General features: G+C 40.4%; 1 protein-coding gene across 1 annotated transcript in view; it reads left to right on the top strand.

Annotated features, from left to right (window-relative positions):
* Window positions 1-15,821, top strand: part of igsf11 (immunoglobulin superfamily member 11) — a 157,055-nt gene that overhangs the window by 101,607 nt on the left and 39,627 nt on the right. The window contains exon 3 of the mRNA XM_060942281.1: window positions 12,081-12,244. Within this exon, the coding sequence (XP_060798264.1) occupies window positions 12,081-12,244 (164 nt within the window). The remainder of the gene's footprint in view (window positions 1-12,080; window positions 12,245-15,821) is intronic.

Below are 15,821 nucleotides of genomic sequence, written 5' to 3'. Positions count from 1 at the left end.
GGCCACTTTAAGCCATACACTCCACAGAGCGGGGCTTTATGGAAGAGTGGTCAGAAAAAAAGCCATTGCTTAAAGAAAAATAGAAGAAAGCACATTTGAAGTTTGCCCAACAGCATGTGGCAGACTCCCCAAACACATGGAAGAAGATTCTCTGGTCAAATGAGACTAAAATTGATCTTTTTGGCCATCATGAGAAATACCATGTGCGGCACAAACCCAACACCCTGAGAACACCATCCCTACAGTGAAACATGGTGGTGGCAGCATCATGCTGTGGGGATATTTTTCATCTGCAGGGACAGGAAAGCTGGTCAGGACTGAAGGAAAGATGGATGGCACTAAATACAGGGCAGTTCTGGAGGAAAACCTGTTTGAGTCAGCCAGAGGTTTGAGACTGGGACAAGGGTTCATGTTCCAGCAGGACAATGACCCTAAACATACTGCTAAAGCTACACTGGAGTGGTTTAAAGGGAAACATTTAAATGTCTTGGAATGGCCTAGTCAAAGCCCAGACCTCAATCCAATTGAAAATCTTGAAGATTGCTGTACACCAATGCAACCCATCTAACTTGAAGGAGTTGGAGCAGTTTTGCCTTGAGGAATGGGCAACAATCCCAGTGGCTAGATGTGCTAAGCTAATAGAGACATACTCCAAGAGACTTGCAGCTATACTGTAATTGCAGCAAAATGTGGCTCTACAAAGTATTGACTTTGGGGGGGGTGAATGCCTATGCACACTCCAGATTTCTGTTTTTTTCATTTTAATTATTGTTTGTGTCACAGTAAAATAACAATTTGCACCTTTAAAGTTGTAGGCATGTTGTGTAAAACACCAAGGGTGATGAATACTTTTGCAAGACACTGCCATTGATTTATACACAAGTGCATGGTCCATATACACGACTAGTGTGCTAAACTGTGTGTAATTAGCTGTAAATAGCAATTTTCATGATATCCTCAGTGTGAGATTATAAACTGAAATATTCAGATGTTTGTTTAGGCACTGTATCCAATTAGAGACATAACATTCTGTAGCACTGAGACTATAAACAATTGACTTCCTGTTTACAGCTGCTGTTTACAAGCAACCAGAGGAGATGCTGAACACACAATACGGTTGAACAGAACTAGGACATCGGGAGTTTTATTGTGATAGAACACAAGTGGCAAAAGATCACTGGTCTAGCATTGGCACTTGAGCAAAAAAAAAAACAAAGGAAGTGGCACTAGGTGGATATTAATCTCCTTAGAAGTGTTTGATGATGATTGCAGTATTCTGGGAGATCCAGAAAGTTCACCATCCCACTGTATGTGCCTTGGCTAAAAATCCACCAAGCTGTGAGGGAGGCTCTGTATCAATGGGAGGGCGGAGATGCCCTAGGAAAGAGCTTATTTTTCCTCCCGACGATCTGGTTCCTCAGCCAAGCGTGGCATGGTTAGATGCCAAATCCACCTGGAGAAGGCCGAGGCGGGCATGCCAAGAGCAAGGATTTAAGAGAGCACGCTCAGACGCATCAAAGAGACCTAGCATCACATTTCCAAAGACCTCCTATAAATATCTTAATAGCATAAAAAAGCATGGCAGGTCTTTAGCGAATACAGAAAAAGTACAGAGCCCGAGGGAGGAAAAACCCACAAACTGCGTTAACAGACCTCTAACGTGATTGGACAGTTTGTGAACTCAACTAGGAAGCTAGGGAGGGTGCACGGGGGAAGGGTGTTTTCTTTAAATGAGAGCAGAAATGCAGCAAAACATGAGCACAATTTATTTCATTTGCGAGCTTGTAACAGCAAATCAAGACTATTTTACAATTTCATGATCTCACCTTTTTACATTGGAGACTTTACAAATTATTATAATCATGTTTCTGAAAGGGGGCGGCACGGTGGTGTAGTGGTTAGCGCTGTCGCCTCACAGCAAGAAGGTCCTGGGTTCGAGCCCCGTGGCCGACGAGGGCCTTTCTGTGTGGAGTTTGCATGTTCTCCCCGTGTCCGCGTGGGTTTCCTCCGGGTGCTCCAGTTTCCCCCACAGTCCAAAACATGCAGGTTAGGTTAACTGGTAATTCTAAATTGACCGTAGGTGTGAATGGTTGTCTGTGTCTATGTATCAGCCCTGTGATGACCTGGCGACTTGTCCAGGGTGTACCCCGCCTTTCACCTGTACTCAGCTGGGATAGGCTCCAGCTTGCCTGCGACCCTGTAGAACAGGATAAAGCGGCTAGAGATAATGAGATGAGACATTTGAAAGACAAATATCGTACTTTTCACTCCACTACATTTCTATCAAGGTCCTCGTTACTCGTTACTATGAAGCGGCTTTGAAAGTGGATGTTTTTTTTTCTTTTCTAAAATGTGATTGTTTTTTTTGCAGGTGACACTGAGACAGCCGATCAGTAATCACTCGGGTCACGTCACATCCATAGACTATATAAAATCAAGTTCAGTGATTTCTCAACAGTATTATTTAACACGATCAGTTGATGGCAGAATGGAAGGAGGCAGTTCTTCTGGAGAATGCACGCACTCATGGCTATAGAGAGTGTGCACGTGACGTCACGAGGTCATGTGATATTTGCTTATCTGCCATCTTGGACGGCAAGGCCACGCATAGAACTTAGACGAACCCGTTCTAATTATCAAGTGTGTGGGAGTAGATCTTTCGAGAATGGTTATATCTTGTTCAGCATTTGGTTGTACCAATAGACAGGGCCAAAAGGAGGGCCTGTCATTTTATAGATTCCCCGCAGACGAGGAGAGACACGCAAAATGGGTGTCTGCTGTGCGAAGAGAAAACTGGTACCCCAGTTCTACCAGCCGAATTTGTAGTGAACACTTCATATCAGGTAGGTGTAATCTTCTAATTCAATACTCCTAGTACATCTGTTAAGTTGATTTTCGGATTGAATGATAACTGCATACTTAGAAACTAGACAGAACAGTGTTTGTGGCCGTCAGTCCACTTGATCTCTAATGTTTAAAATGGCTATGCCTAGCCCTACTACCCTGGCCTAGTCTATGACAATGTTTTATCTTTTTGGCTCATATATGCCTTTGAAAGGCCAATCCATAGTAAGGATGGCGAAAACTAAAAAAAAATCTTGACCGACCACCGAGCCTCATTAGCCGGTTAAAGTCGGTTAACCTATGAGTTTAAACAGGGATGGAAACAGCGGATGCCGCCTTTTTCACGGCTGAATCGTGCAGATCCGATTTTTTTTTTTTAGGGGGGGCGTTGGAGTGTCTGAATAATTTCATCAGAGTAAATTCTGTATTAAAATTACTAAATAAGCAAATGCTGTTACAGTCCGTGAAACATAGGAAGTATAAGAAGAAAACTAAATCAGAAAGCTGCGCACGTTTTCGCGGAAGCTGCGCAAATGTGCGCAGCTTTCTGATTTACTGTTTTCTTCTCATGCTTTAGAGTTTAGATTTCGAACATTCCTACGATAAAACGTCCTGCATAGTCTCTTTATGATAAACGTCTTAATGCCACTTACCCGTGAGGTTATCAAGTAGACTTCCTTCTTCAGAACCTTCCAGAGGTACAGTATAGTTGGGATACCCATCCCGCAACAAAATATTTATAAGCTTCCAGGCTCTTGTAAGCTTTGAGGGCTTTGCCAGTGTAACACGAGTCACGATTAACAAGAAAATTGTAAATGTCGTGGTAGGCCAGATCAGGCAAATCGCCGGCACCGCAGCTCCGAATTTCCCTGAACAAGGATTGTGGCAAGTTGTACGGATCTGCAATCCCCAACCTGGAACACTTTTCCACGTAACGCTGCCTCATGTCACCTTCAAGATGCTGAACAAACTTAGACAAGTAATCGCGCGATGTAGATGGGGTATTTTCCGAATTTTCTTGGGGATTACTCCCTGGATCCATTATGCTCGCGCAAGGTAAACAATCCTGATGCCGTCCAATATGGCAGAGTACACACGTGCGGGTCACGTGACTGCACATCCTCTATAGCTAGAACCCATGTTTAAGTTTTCTGAAAGGAATAAAGAGTCGTTTCATTTTAAATGTTTGCTTTGTTTGCGTAAAACGAACCACATCACAGCCTATAAAAACTCGCCGTCCAACCTGCAGAAGCATATTGAGGTATGTAAATATTTTATTCCAAGAAAAAGTTTGTAATGAAGTTTTCTGTGCTTTTAGAGCTAGCAATAATGTTGCAATAGCTATGCAGTCTGGTTAGTCAAATGATTTTCTATGGATTTGCCCGCCAAGTTGCCGTAGCCTTGTCCACAGCTAATGTTTACATATAGCTAATTAACTTGGACACCGTTAGTTAGCATGTAAAAACAGAGTTACGCTAACATGAATAACGTTAACTTATCTGAAGTGCTTTCAGAAATGTTTTAGCGTAATCTTGCCAGATAAACAGAATGTAGAAATCCTTCTTTTCTAGTAACGTTAGCTACCCAATATGATTCCGAGTTTGAAAAGATTTTGCTAGCGTCAGGTGGAGCTTCACTGACTAGCTCGCTTAACTTTAAACCACCATGATGGCACGGATAGATTCATATGTGCATGAATACATACACTTGCATGTGCTCACACACATGTACGTACGCACACGCAAGACCTGTGAGATGGACAGTATTGTACTAGTCAGTCACAACAAATTGTTGGCATTTTTTGTTTTGATGTCAGATGATGGTCTTGCATTTTTTTTGTCTTGCTTAAAGCAGTGTTGCTGTTGGGCAGTTATTAAGCTTGAGGTGTGGATCTGGGTTTTAATCAGGTTGGATTGTCATTTTTATTTTCTGAGCAAGCTGCATTTACAGCTATTCTACTGTCTTCCTGATTAATATACACATACCGGTACATGTGTGCACTACCAGAGCTGGGTCAGAACACTACCATGCTGCTTTGTGGGGGTGGGGAGGATTGTTACAATAAAAAAAAAAAAAAAGACAATGTCTCTTTTTCAGTTCAGTTGTGTTTCATTTCGTAATATTCTACCAGGTGTTTATTCTACAGCTTCTACAAGTTAGTCAGTAAATCCAGTCGGTTGCTTCAGAGGCATTAGGTTTTATAAGCATTGTGGCAATAATACAACAATGCACTGACAGAAAATGTACTTTTAATACTTCAGTATTTTTAAAAGGAAGTACTTCAGTACTTTAACTTAAGTAAAAATGTGACTGTACAAATTTCACTTGTACTGGAGTAACATTTGACCAGTGGGATCTGTACTTTGACTTAAGTAATGAAGTTGGGGACTTTGTCCACTTCTGTAAATCACAGGTTTCATTCATTAATCAATGTGCTTGTTCGAACACTGGAAGTGTTCCAAGTGCTTCTAAATGATGTCACCTAGGACCTCATCAAATAGCCTGTTAACTGAGGAGGTAACTAAAAATAAACATTGAGAAACTGTATTTAGGTATTTACATAGTTGGCAAAACTATAACATACTGGAAGAAAGTGCATAGGTTCAATGTTGCGGTAGCGTTTTAATGTGAATTAATACAACCCCGATTCCAAAAAAGTTGGACAAAGTACAAATTGTCAATAAAAACAGAATGCAATAACTTACAAATCTCAAAAACTGATATTGTATTCACAATAGAACCTAGACAACATATCAAATGTCAAAAGCGAGACATTTTGAAATTTCATGCCAAATATTGGCTCGTTTGAAATTTCATGACAGCAATACATCTCAAAAAAGTTGGGACAGGGGCAATAAGAGGCTGGAAAAGTTAAAGGTACAAAAAAGGAACAGCTGGAGGACCAAATTGCAACTCATTAGGTCAATTGGCAATAGATCATTAACATGACTGGGTATAAAAAGAGCATCTTGGAGTGGCAGTGGCTCTCAGAAGTAAAGATGGGAAGAGGATCACCAATCCCCCTCATTCTGCGCCGACAAATAGTGGAGCAATATCAGAAAGGAGTTCGACAGTGTAAAATTGCAAAGAGTTTGAACATATCATCATCTACAGTGCATAATATCATCAAAAGATTCAGAGAATCTGGAAGAATCTCTGTGCGTAAGGGTCAAGGCCGGAAAACCATACTGGGTGCCCGTGATCTTCGGGCCCTTAGACAGCACTGCATCACATACAGGCATGCTTCTGTATTAGAAATCACAAAATGGGTTTAGGAATATTTCCAGAGAACATTATCTGTGAACACAATTCACCGTGCCATCCGCTGTTGCCAGCTAAAACTCTCTAGTTCAAAGAAGAAGCCGTATCTAAACATGATCCAGAAGCGCAGACGTCTTCTCTGGGCCAAGGCTCATTTAAAATGGACTGTGGCAAAGTGGGAAACTGTTCTGTGGTCAGAAGAATCAAAATTTGAAGTTCTTTATGGAAATCAGGGACGCCGTGTCATTCGGACTAAAGAGGAGAAGGACGACCCAAGTTGTTATCAGCGCTCAGTTCAGAAGCCTGCATCTCTGATGGTATGGGGTTGCATTAGTGCGTGTGGCATGGGCAGCTTACACATCTGGAAAGACACCATCAATGCTGAAAGGTATATCCAGGTTCTAGAGTAATATATGCTCCCATCCAGACGACGTCTCTTTCAGGGAAGACCTTGCATTTTCCAACATGACAATGCCAAACCACATGCTGCATCAATTACAGCATCATGGCTGCGTAGAAGAAGGGTCCGGGTACTGAACTGGCCAGCCTGCAGTCCAGATCTTTCACCCATAGAAAACATTTGGCACATCATAAAACGGAAGATACGACAAAAAAGACCTAAGACAGTTGAGCAACTAGAATCCTACATTAGACAAGAATGGGTTAACATTCCTCTCCCTAAACTTGAGCAACTTGTCTCCTCAGTCCCCAGACGTTTACAGACTGTTGTAAAGAGAAAAGGGGATGTCTCACAGTGGGAAACATGGCCTTGTCCCAACTTTTTTGAGATGTGTTGTTGTCATGAAATTTAAAATCACCAAATTTTTCTCTTTAAATGATACATTTTCTCAGTTTAAACATTTTATATGTCATCTATGTTCTATTCTGAATAAAATATGGAATTTTGGAACTTCCACATCATTGCATTCCGTTTTTATTTACAATTTGTGCTTTGTCCCAACTTTTTTGGAATCGGGGTTGTAGTATTGCCACTCGTTCAACGTTAAGGTAACATTTTATTGTGAGAGAATATTATTGTCACTTGTTCAAAGTTACAATATTGTTTTATTGCGAATTAATATAATTGTTACCTGTTCAACGTTACGGTAGCGTTTTATTGGGAGTGAATATTATTGTTACTTGTTCAATGTTACGGTAGCGTTTTATTGCTCAACGTTACGGTAGCGTTTTATTGGGAGTGAATATTATTTTTACTTGTTCAATGTTAGGGTAGCATTTTATTGCTCAACGTTACGGTACCATTTTATTGCGAGTGAATATTATTGTTACTTGTTCAACGTTATGGTCGTGTTTTATTGCAAGTGAATATTATTTTAACTTGTTCAATGTTATGGTAGCGTTTTATTGCGAGTTAATATAATTGTTACTTGTTCAACGTTACAATAGCGTTTTATTGCGAGTGAATATTATTGTTACTTGTTCAACCTTATGGTAGTGTTTTATTGTGAGTGAATATTATTTTAACTTGTTCAATGTTACGATAGCGTTTTATTGCGAGTGAATATTATTGTTACTTGTTCAACGTTACAATAGCGTTTTATTGCGAGTGAATATTATTGTTGTTTGTTCAATGTTACAATCATGTTTTATTGCGAATTAATATGATTGTTACTCGTTCAATGTTACATTAGCATTTTATTGCGAGTGAATATTACTGCTACTTGTCCTTTACAATAGTGTTTTATTGTGAGTGAATATTACTGCTACTTGTCCAACATTACAGTAGCATTTTATTGCGAGTGTTACTTGTTGAACGTTACGGTAGTGTTTTATTGCTCAACATTATGGTAGCATTTTATTGTGAGTGAATATTATTGTCCAACGTTATGGTAGCGTTTTATTGCGAGTGAATATTATTGTTGCTTGTCCAATGTTACAGTAGCATTTTATTGCGAGTCAATATTATTGTTACTTGTTCAACATGACAATAATGTTTTATTGCGAATGAATATTATTGTTGCTTGTTCAACGTTACGGTAGCGTTTTATTGGGAGTGAATATTATTGCGACTTTCTTCTTGTTGTGGTAGCCTTTTCTGAGCTTTATTACAAACATTGACCATTAAAAAAAGCCCCATTTTTCATTTTCCAATTTCTATTTCAGAATATGAAATGGGTTTGGTCGAAGGTCCACTGATTCCTTGGCTGTGCAGTACATAGCATCCTATGTAGACATAAGTGGCTCATTCTAAGCATACAGAAACACAGTGATTCATAGCTACAGGTGATTCCACTCAAAAGAAATCATAATTATGAGTACTATATTCCATTTGTGTGAATAGAGCCCATGAAATTCTCTAGTTCACTTTTGCCTGCTGCACATTTATGGAAGGTGTCTCCAGTGTCAGACGTAAAACTGTCTTCATCTTCAGGACAGGGGACCTTACACAGGGAATGCAAACTTCTGCACTTCAGTCATGAGGGGTGTAAAGTGAATTCCTGATAGCTACATTATGTTTTCAGATAATTCTGTCGTGTAACACTGATTTTTAAAAAGGCCGTGCAAATGTGCATGCAATTAAAGCACTCGTCATCCTCACCTCAGTAAAAATGGTGCACCTGAAAAGTGGAAACTAAAAATAGTGGTTGGTATTTGGCTCAGAGGGTAGAGATGCACCCTGGTGTATAGATCACACGCTGTCTTGCTTTATTTCTGTCTTTTTTCATAGGTTTCAGTGGTTGAAATGCTCATGGGGAAGGTCCAAATTCATTCTCTCTCTCTCTCTCTCTCTCTCTCTGTTGTTCTCTCACTTGCAAAACCGGAGCTGTGATTTGGGACACAGCCTGCAGTACAGTGACCTTTGACTCTTTCTCTCTCTCTGTGTTCCAAATTCAGGTGGCTGTACATGTGCTTCCTTCTTCTTTCCCCCTCCATCTTTCAAGACAGAAACATTCTCCCCTTCATATAACTTCATATCCCTTTAGTACATTTATTCAACAAAGACAACAAATGCTCATTTCTAAATATTCATTTTTCCTCATTAATAAACAGGTTTGAGTCCAAGCTACACTATTTTTTAAATAATAATAAAAAAAAATCCCCATGAGTGTTTCATAATGCTCCCATATCCTCAACTAAGGGCTTTCTCAAGGACAGTTGCTCGTTTTTTCGGACGCTTTGCCAATTTATGGAAATAATGAGTTTGGCACAGACTGCTTGAGTCCTGTTTCCAAAGTGCTGAAAGGAAAAAAAAAAACAGATCCTGGACTGAATCACAAGCAGTCTCGTGCTAGACATCTGAGACTTCCTGCTTCACGATTGGGTGCATGCTTATCATGTGATTGTGCTTGTCGTTAATTCAATCCAGCTACCTGCTAACGAGCTGAATGGCTGACGATGTCGTAGTCAGCGCAGGGATGAGTTACGATAATATGAGTTTGACTTGAATACACATCAAGATATAATTACACGCCCTGAATAACATGCATCTTGTCAGAGCAGGTAACCTGATTTAAAGGCTAATGTGTTTAGGCGGGACGGAAACAGGCCATGTGTGTTTACGTTTTGTTTTCCGTATTGATTACGTTTTTCCTGATCATGCCATTATAACTAAAGTGTGCTTGTCATGCTGAGGATTACTGCCTCATCCGCTCTGTGAGATGAGATGAGATGAGATGAGATGAGATGAGATGAGATGAGATGTGCCCGCACTCACCACCAAACACCACAACCTACAACATCATGTTACTTTCTCCAAACATTAGCGATGTTTTGCAAGACTGGACTGCAAGTATCTGAAGTTAGAACCTTTAAAGAACCCCAAGAGCATCAAGACAATTTAGCAAAATTTAGAACCCTTAAAAGGTTCCTCGGTTGTCCTTCTAGAGGAACCCTGAAATGTTTTATGCAGAACTTTACACCAAAGTGTGCCCCTAGAAGAAAGTGTTCCAGTTAAAACTTTTTTTTTTTAATTGTCCAATGAACACTTAAACAAGTGTCCCAAGAAGCTGAATGTTCTAAAGGTTCTAGATATTAAGATAAAAATAATTAGCACTAGTGTGGAGTTCGGATTGCATGCTTACCCAATTAATACATGCCCACACACACTTGGAAAACAAAGGGGTTCTTTAAGCACTTCATCAAATAAATAAGATTTCCCAAAAGGGTTCTACTTCTTATAGGAACCTGACAGACATTTAAAATGTAGTTCTCTTGGTACTAAGTGTTCAGTGGATAATTGTGCTCTCATTAGGTGCTTTTGGACCGGAAGAACTGTTGGAGGAAGTTCCTCCTTTTTTTGTGTGTCCACGCTGCAGGAACTGAGAACCATCATGGTTCTTAGAATGCCATTTTGAGGGACGTTTTTAGTTCCTACTTCAGAGTAGCTTCTCTCCCAGCATGAGAGGAACCATGAGTGACGTAAATGATTGGTCAGGACGCGCATGTACGTTGATTGGAGCCAAAAATCTCTGTAAAATGTTTGCCATATAAACAACAGCAATTAACGTTATCGTTGAAGTGAAATATAAAAGTCTTCGTTTGAATTTCCTGCTAAGCCGGCTTCATCACTTTGGCATTCCTATTGGTGGTGCAAATGCAAACAGAAAAAAAGCTCTTGAAGGTATGTAGTTCTGAGGAGACATCCTCAGCGAGTAGAATCCTTAAAGTTTCAAAGAGTATTTTAAATTTAGTCATATCTAAGAACCCTTTGTTAGCTAATGGACCATTAAAGAACCCTAGTTTTTTACTAAGTACCAAGGTTTTGGTGGCACAGTGGTGTGGTGGTTAGCACTGTTGCCTTACAGCAAGAAGGTTCTGGATTTGAGCCCAGTGACTGACGGGGGCCTTTCTGTGTGGAGTTTGCATGTTCTCCCTGTGTCTGTGTGAGTTTCCTCCGGGTGCTCTGGTTTCCCCCAAGGACATGCAGTTAGGTTAACTGTGTACTTTAAATTTTCCATATGTGTGAGTGCATAGAAAGGAACTGGCCCCTCTACTGCTGCAGTTCTGGCCAAATCAACCAAACATGGTTCACCTCAAGCCTGGATTGGGTTCAGCAGTGACGTCAATGACCAAGATTTTATGAGTAAATGTTATACAGAAACTCCTGACAGGTTCTAGATACAAAGAAGAAAAGGGCTCTTGGAGAGAAGGGTTGACTGGAAAGTAGTACTGGAGTCAAGACCACCTAAACCGAGACCAAGTCATGACCAAGACCAAAGTGTATCAAGACCAAGACTTTGAGGGGTTGAGATCAAGTCAAGACCAATGCAAGGCGAGACAGAGTCAAGACCAGGACCAGACCAATGTATGTGCAGGGGTGGGGGAGGGGTGACAGCTGTTAACAGGAAGAAAATTTTTGAATTAACAGTGAGTCACGTTATTGGTTGTATTTGAAGCAGGAAATTTTCCATCCAATCATAGTAACAATGTTAACAAATAAATCAGACAATGCACAGGCAATTTAGTGAAATCCCCACAGTTGTGGTCTTGATCGGTCTTGAAATAAAATCCCAAGTCCTCTATGTCTGAGACCGAGACAAGACAGAGTAAAAATGCAGTTGATTCCAAGACGAGACCGAGACCTTCAAAAAATGGTCTTAAGACTGGTCTCGAGTAACACAACACTGCTAGAAAAATCAAGGTTCTGAATACTGGTTGATAAATTCACTTTGTGGAAAGAAAAAAGTTTTTAAAAGTTTTTTTTTTTGGCTAATGAAATGTTCTTGGCTCCTCCCCCAAAATACCCTTTCAATGAAATGATACTTAAGGGTTCTAAGTGTTCTTTAAAAGAGTGTATGATGATCTTTTGTGGTTTGACACTTCAATTAGAAAAGGATTAGAAAGCTAAGCTGAATAAATCCACAGATGGAATTAAACCAAAGCCAAGTAATGGATGAAAGATTGAGCAAATGGATGGATGGATAGATGAGGACAGACCTTGTTTAACACTCGACAGATCCCTCTGTTAATGTGGTTGACTCTGCATGTGTGTGTGTGGGTGTGTTCTCCCGCAGTGTGTGTGCACTCGCTGGAAGTGACGGTCAGCCAGAGCAGCGTGCAGGTGGCCAGAGGCCAAGCAGCCATCTTGCCCTGTACCTTCACCACCAGCGCCGCCCTCAACAATCTGTACATCATCTGGATGGTGACGCCGCTGGCCAATGCCCATCAACCCGAACAGGTAACAGACTGCACATCATTTACTACCATCATGCTAAAACATATATAAATGAAACAAGAAATGTTATTAATGTGTTGGGTTCATTCACAGAGATTACTTTTTCAATTGATGTTGGTTTATGTTTACGATTGTCGTCATAGTCCTGCACAAGCCCACTTTTTTTTTTGCAAAACATTTTGGAATTATTTTTTTCTTTTGTAAAGAAGAGCAAATATAAAATAAACATACATTTGATGGTCTTCAAATGAAATTCAACAAGGGGCACAAACTTTTGCACCAACTGCATATCCCAGAGGATAGTGGTGAAATCTGAACAACTGCTACAATGTACTGTATAAAATGCATAAAATAATCATGACCATGGAATAATTATTCAGTTTGCAGGACCATGGAATGTCTGCACTATCAAATTTAATCGATTAAAGAACAATACAATTTTTATCCGTTTATAGTTACATTTGATGTTCCGTGAACAAGTGGGTTCCTATTCCTAACTTACATTATAGCCGCGACAAACAATTGTTTCCTCACCAGCCTCTCTTTTTCACTCTCTCTTGAAGTTAATAAGATGAAAAAAAAAAAAACCTAGCTTGTCATGTGACCAAGAAACTGCAAAAGATGAATGAACTGTTACTATCAGGGTGTCCGCAGAGTCTAAAAAAGTCTAAAATTACACATTTTCAATTTTAGGCCTAAAAAAGTCTAAAATACAGAGATATTTTGCACTGTTGGTCTAAAATCTCATTTGGGTAATTTAAGACCTAGGTTACGTGCAGAATTATTCTGCACGTAGAAAATCTTCCCGGAAGTTCCTTTCAGCACCTAGATGTCACCTGGGATTGGTTAGCATCTAGGTGCTGAAAGGAACTTCCGGGAAGATTTTCTAGTTTCGGTTGTGTTGCCAGATTGGGCGGTTTTAAGTGCGTTTTAGCGGGTTTTGAACATATTTTGGGCTGGAAAACGTCAGCAGTATCTGGCAACACTGCCGGCGGGAAGATTTCCTGGTTCCGGTTTACAGCGCTGACTCAGTTCGTGCAATCGCTGGTGTTGCGTAGGCTACCGTGTAAGCTCTGTCAATTTCAGTGACAAATTAAAAATGGAAACAGACGAATTGGCTCCTAAAAGAACTAGTAAGGCAGGGGTGTCCAAACTGATCCATAAAGGGCCGTGTGGCTGCAGGTTTTCATTCCAGCCATGCAGCAGCACACCTGATTTAGCTTATTCAATCAACTGACACACCCACCCTTTAATCAAAGGTGGGTGTGGCTGCAAGTATTTGACTGTGTGAAAACAGTTCAGTTGATTGAATGAGCCAAGTCAGGTGTGCTGCTGCATGGCTGGAATGAAAACCTGCAGCCACACGGCCCTTTATGGATCAGTTTGGACACCCCTGCAGTAAGGGGTCAGTCATCTGGCATTTTTTGGATATCGCAAGGAGGACGTGGAACAGCAAATGCCAGTTTGTAAAGTGTGCAAAAAAACCTGTCATCACGAAAGGCAGCAGCACGACAAATATGTTCCATCACCTGAAACTCACCCGGTACAGTATGAAGAGTCTCTTAAACTCCAAACTACTTGCCCACGAGCTAAACCCCCCACAAGCTAAACAAATGACCATAGCGGCCTCGTTCTCCAAAGCCACCCCATATGAGAAAACGAGTCAGAGATGGAGAGCTATAACGGATGCAATCACTAACGTCATTGCCGAAGACATGATCCCAGTTAGTATAGTGGAAAAACCAGGCTTCCAAAAATTACTAAACACACACGATCCCAAATATGAGTTGCCTGGTCGCAGACATTTTACAGAGAAGGCAATAGCGGAATTATACACATCTGAGAGGCAGAGCCAGAAAACATTCAGTTCAAAAGTGTGCAAAGAGAAAAATTATGTTTTGCAGATCTCTCTCTTCTCTCCCTCAATCTCTCTCTCTGTTGTGAATGTTCCAGTGGTTCTCAGTAGTCAGATTAATAGCTTGGAGATATATTTTTTTAAAATAATTTAATGAAAGAGCACTTTTCTTATTTAGGCTAAATGTCTTTCTCAGTGTTGAGCTTGCACTTTATTGATTTGAGCTCTGAGCAGCTCTGTATTGTTTTGCCCCTTTGTTGCAATTTTCAAGATTGTTTTTGCAGTTTGTGCCACATCTTTGTTGAATAAAAATAGTCTTATTTCAATTCAACTGTGATTAATCACCAACATGAAAATTTAAAATGTGTTGTTGAAAACCACCTGTAAAGTTAACCAAGAATGTTATTTAATCTGCAGGGATTGTAGTGAAAACAGTAAAGAGTAAAAGTTAGATTTCATGGGGTCCTTTAGAGGAGATTTAAATATATCGAGATATATATCGTATATCGTGAAATGGAGAAAATGTATCGGGATATTCATTTTTTCCCCATATCGCACAGCCCTATTGTCATGGTTTGTAGCAAAATGGGCAAATGCAAGTTTAGCGACTGCTGGCTTGAACGCAATGATTTCGTAGACTGGTTAAAACGTGTACCAAACAATCCGTTTGAGGCGTACTGCACATTGTGCAAAAGAACACTCAAACTCGGCACCCTGGGTGTAAAGGCACCGGAATCGCACGCGAAAGCGGAGAAGCACCAGGCTGCCATAAAAGTCTGCAACAATCGCATGCCATCACTCAATTTTGTTCACCGTTGTCAGGTCCAAGCACATCTCAAGACGGTGTATCAGCTAACTCCGTGCAAACTGTAACGCTACAACACGCAAACCGTACGGAATCGAATGCCTCATCCTCAAGTGATTTGCGGGATGTCTTTGGCTCCACTGCAACTTAGTTCCTCATTATGCAAGAGCGCACCCTAGGGATGTAATGAGTTCATTGGTGAATGATAATAAATTTTGTTATTTCGAAAGTAATTCAGGCTCTCCCAATTTTCTTTATTTTTTTTTGTGCGGCATAAGTCTTAAATTTAACCTGCTATGGTCTTAAAAAGGTCTTAAAAAGTCTTAAATTGAACTTGTTCAAGCCTGCAGACACCCTGTACTATAGAAATGGTAACGCATTCGAACGAATGCATTCATATACACCTGTGATTTGAGTTCAGGTCCCGCCAGCTGACTGCTTTAAAATGGCAAAGAGCGAGCATGTTTTCTGCCATTCTTGTTTGATACACACACACACACACACACACAAACACACACCCTCTGTCTCTATTTAACTTCAAGCGCATAACACGGCGATCTTCTGCACTAATTAATGCAGCTGTTCTTCTGAATACACACACACACACACACACACACAGAAATGAGATTTTTATCCAACACTACACTTCTGATCCAAATTGAAGTCGAAAGTGCAAAACTATCAGAACAGTAGCTCAATTCTATTTTGTTTCGCTTCATCGACCAAATGCGATGTCACTATTTACGCGGGGAAAGTTCCTCGTATTCAGAGTCAGGTTACACACATGCTTAAGGATATTTTCTGGGCTCCATGCACATTATTCAAATCACCCATGTGTAGGTCACATCTCAAAGGTTGCCATACACTACAAATATGAGCCTTTAAACAAAAATAGATCAATCAATCTAATAGGAGTATAT

This window comes from Neoarius graeffei, chromosome 16, assembly GCF_027579695.1.
Source record: "Neoarius graeffei isolate fNeoGra1 chromosome 16, fNeoGra1.pri, whole genome shotgun sequence".
NCBI classification, from domain to species: Eukaryota; Metazoa; Chordata; class Actinopteri; order Siluriformes; family Ariidae; genus Neoarius; species Neoarius graeffei.
The sequence above is the reverse complement of the archived record's forward strand: the minus strand, read 5'-3'. Positions and strand labels throughout refer to the sequence as shown.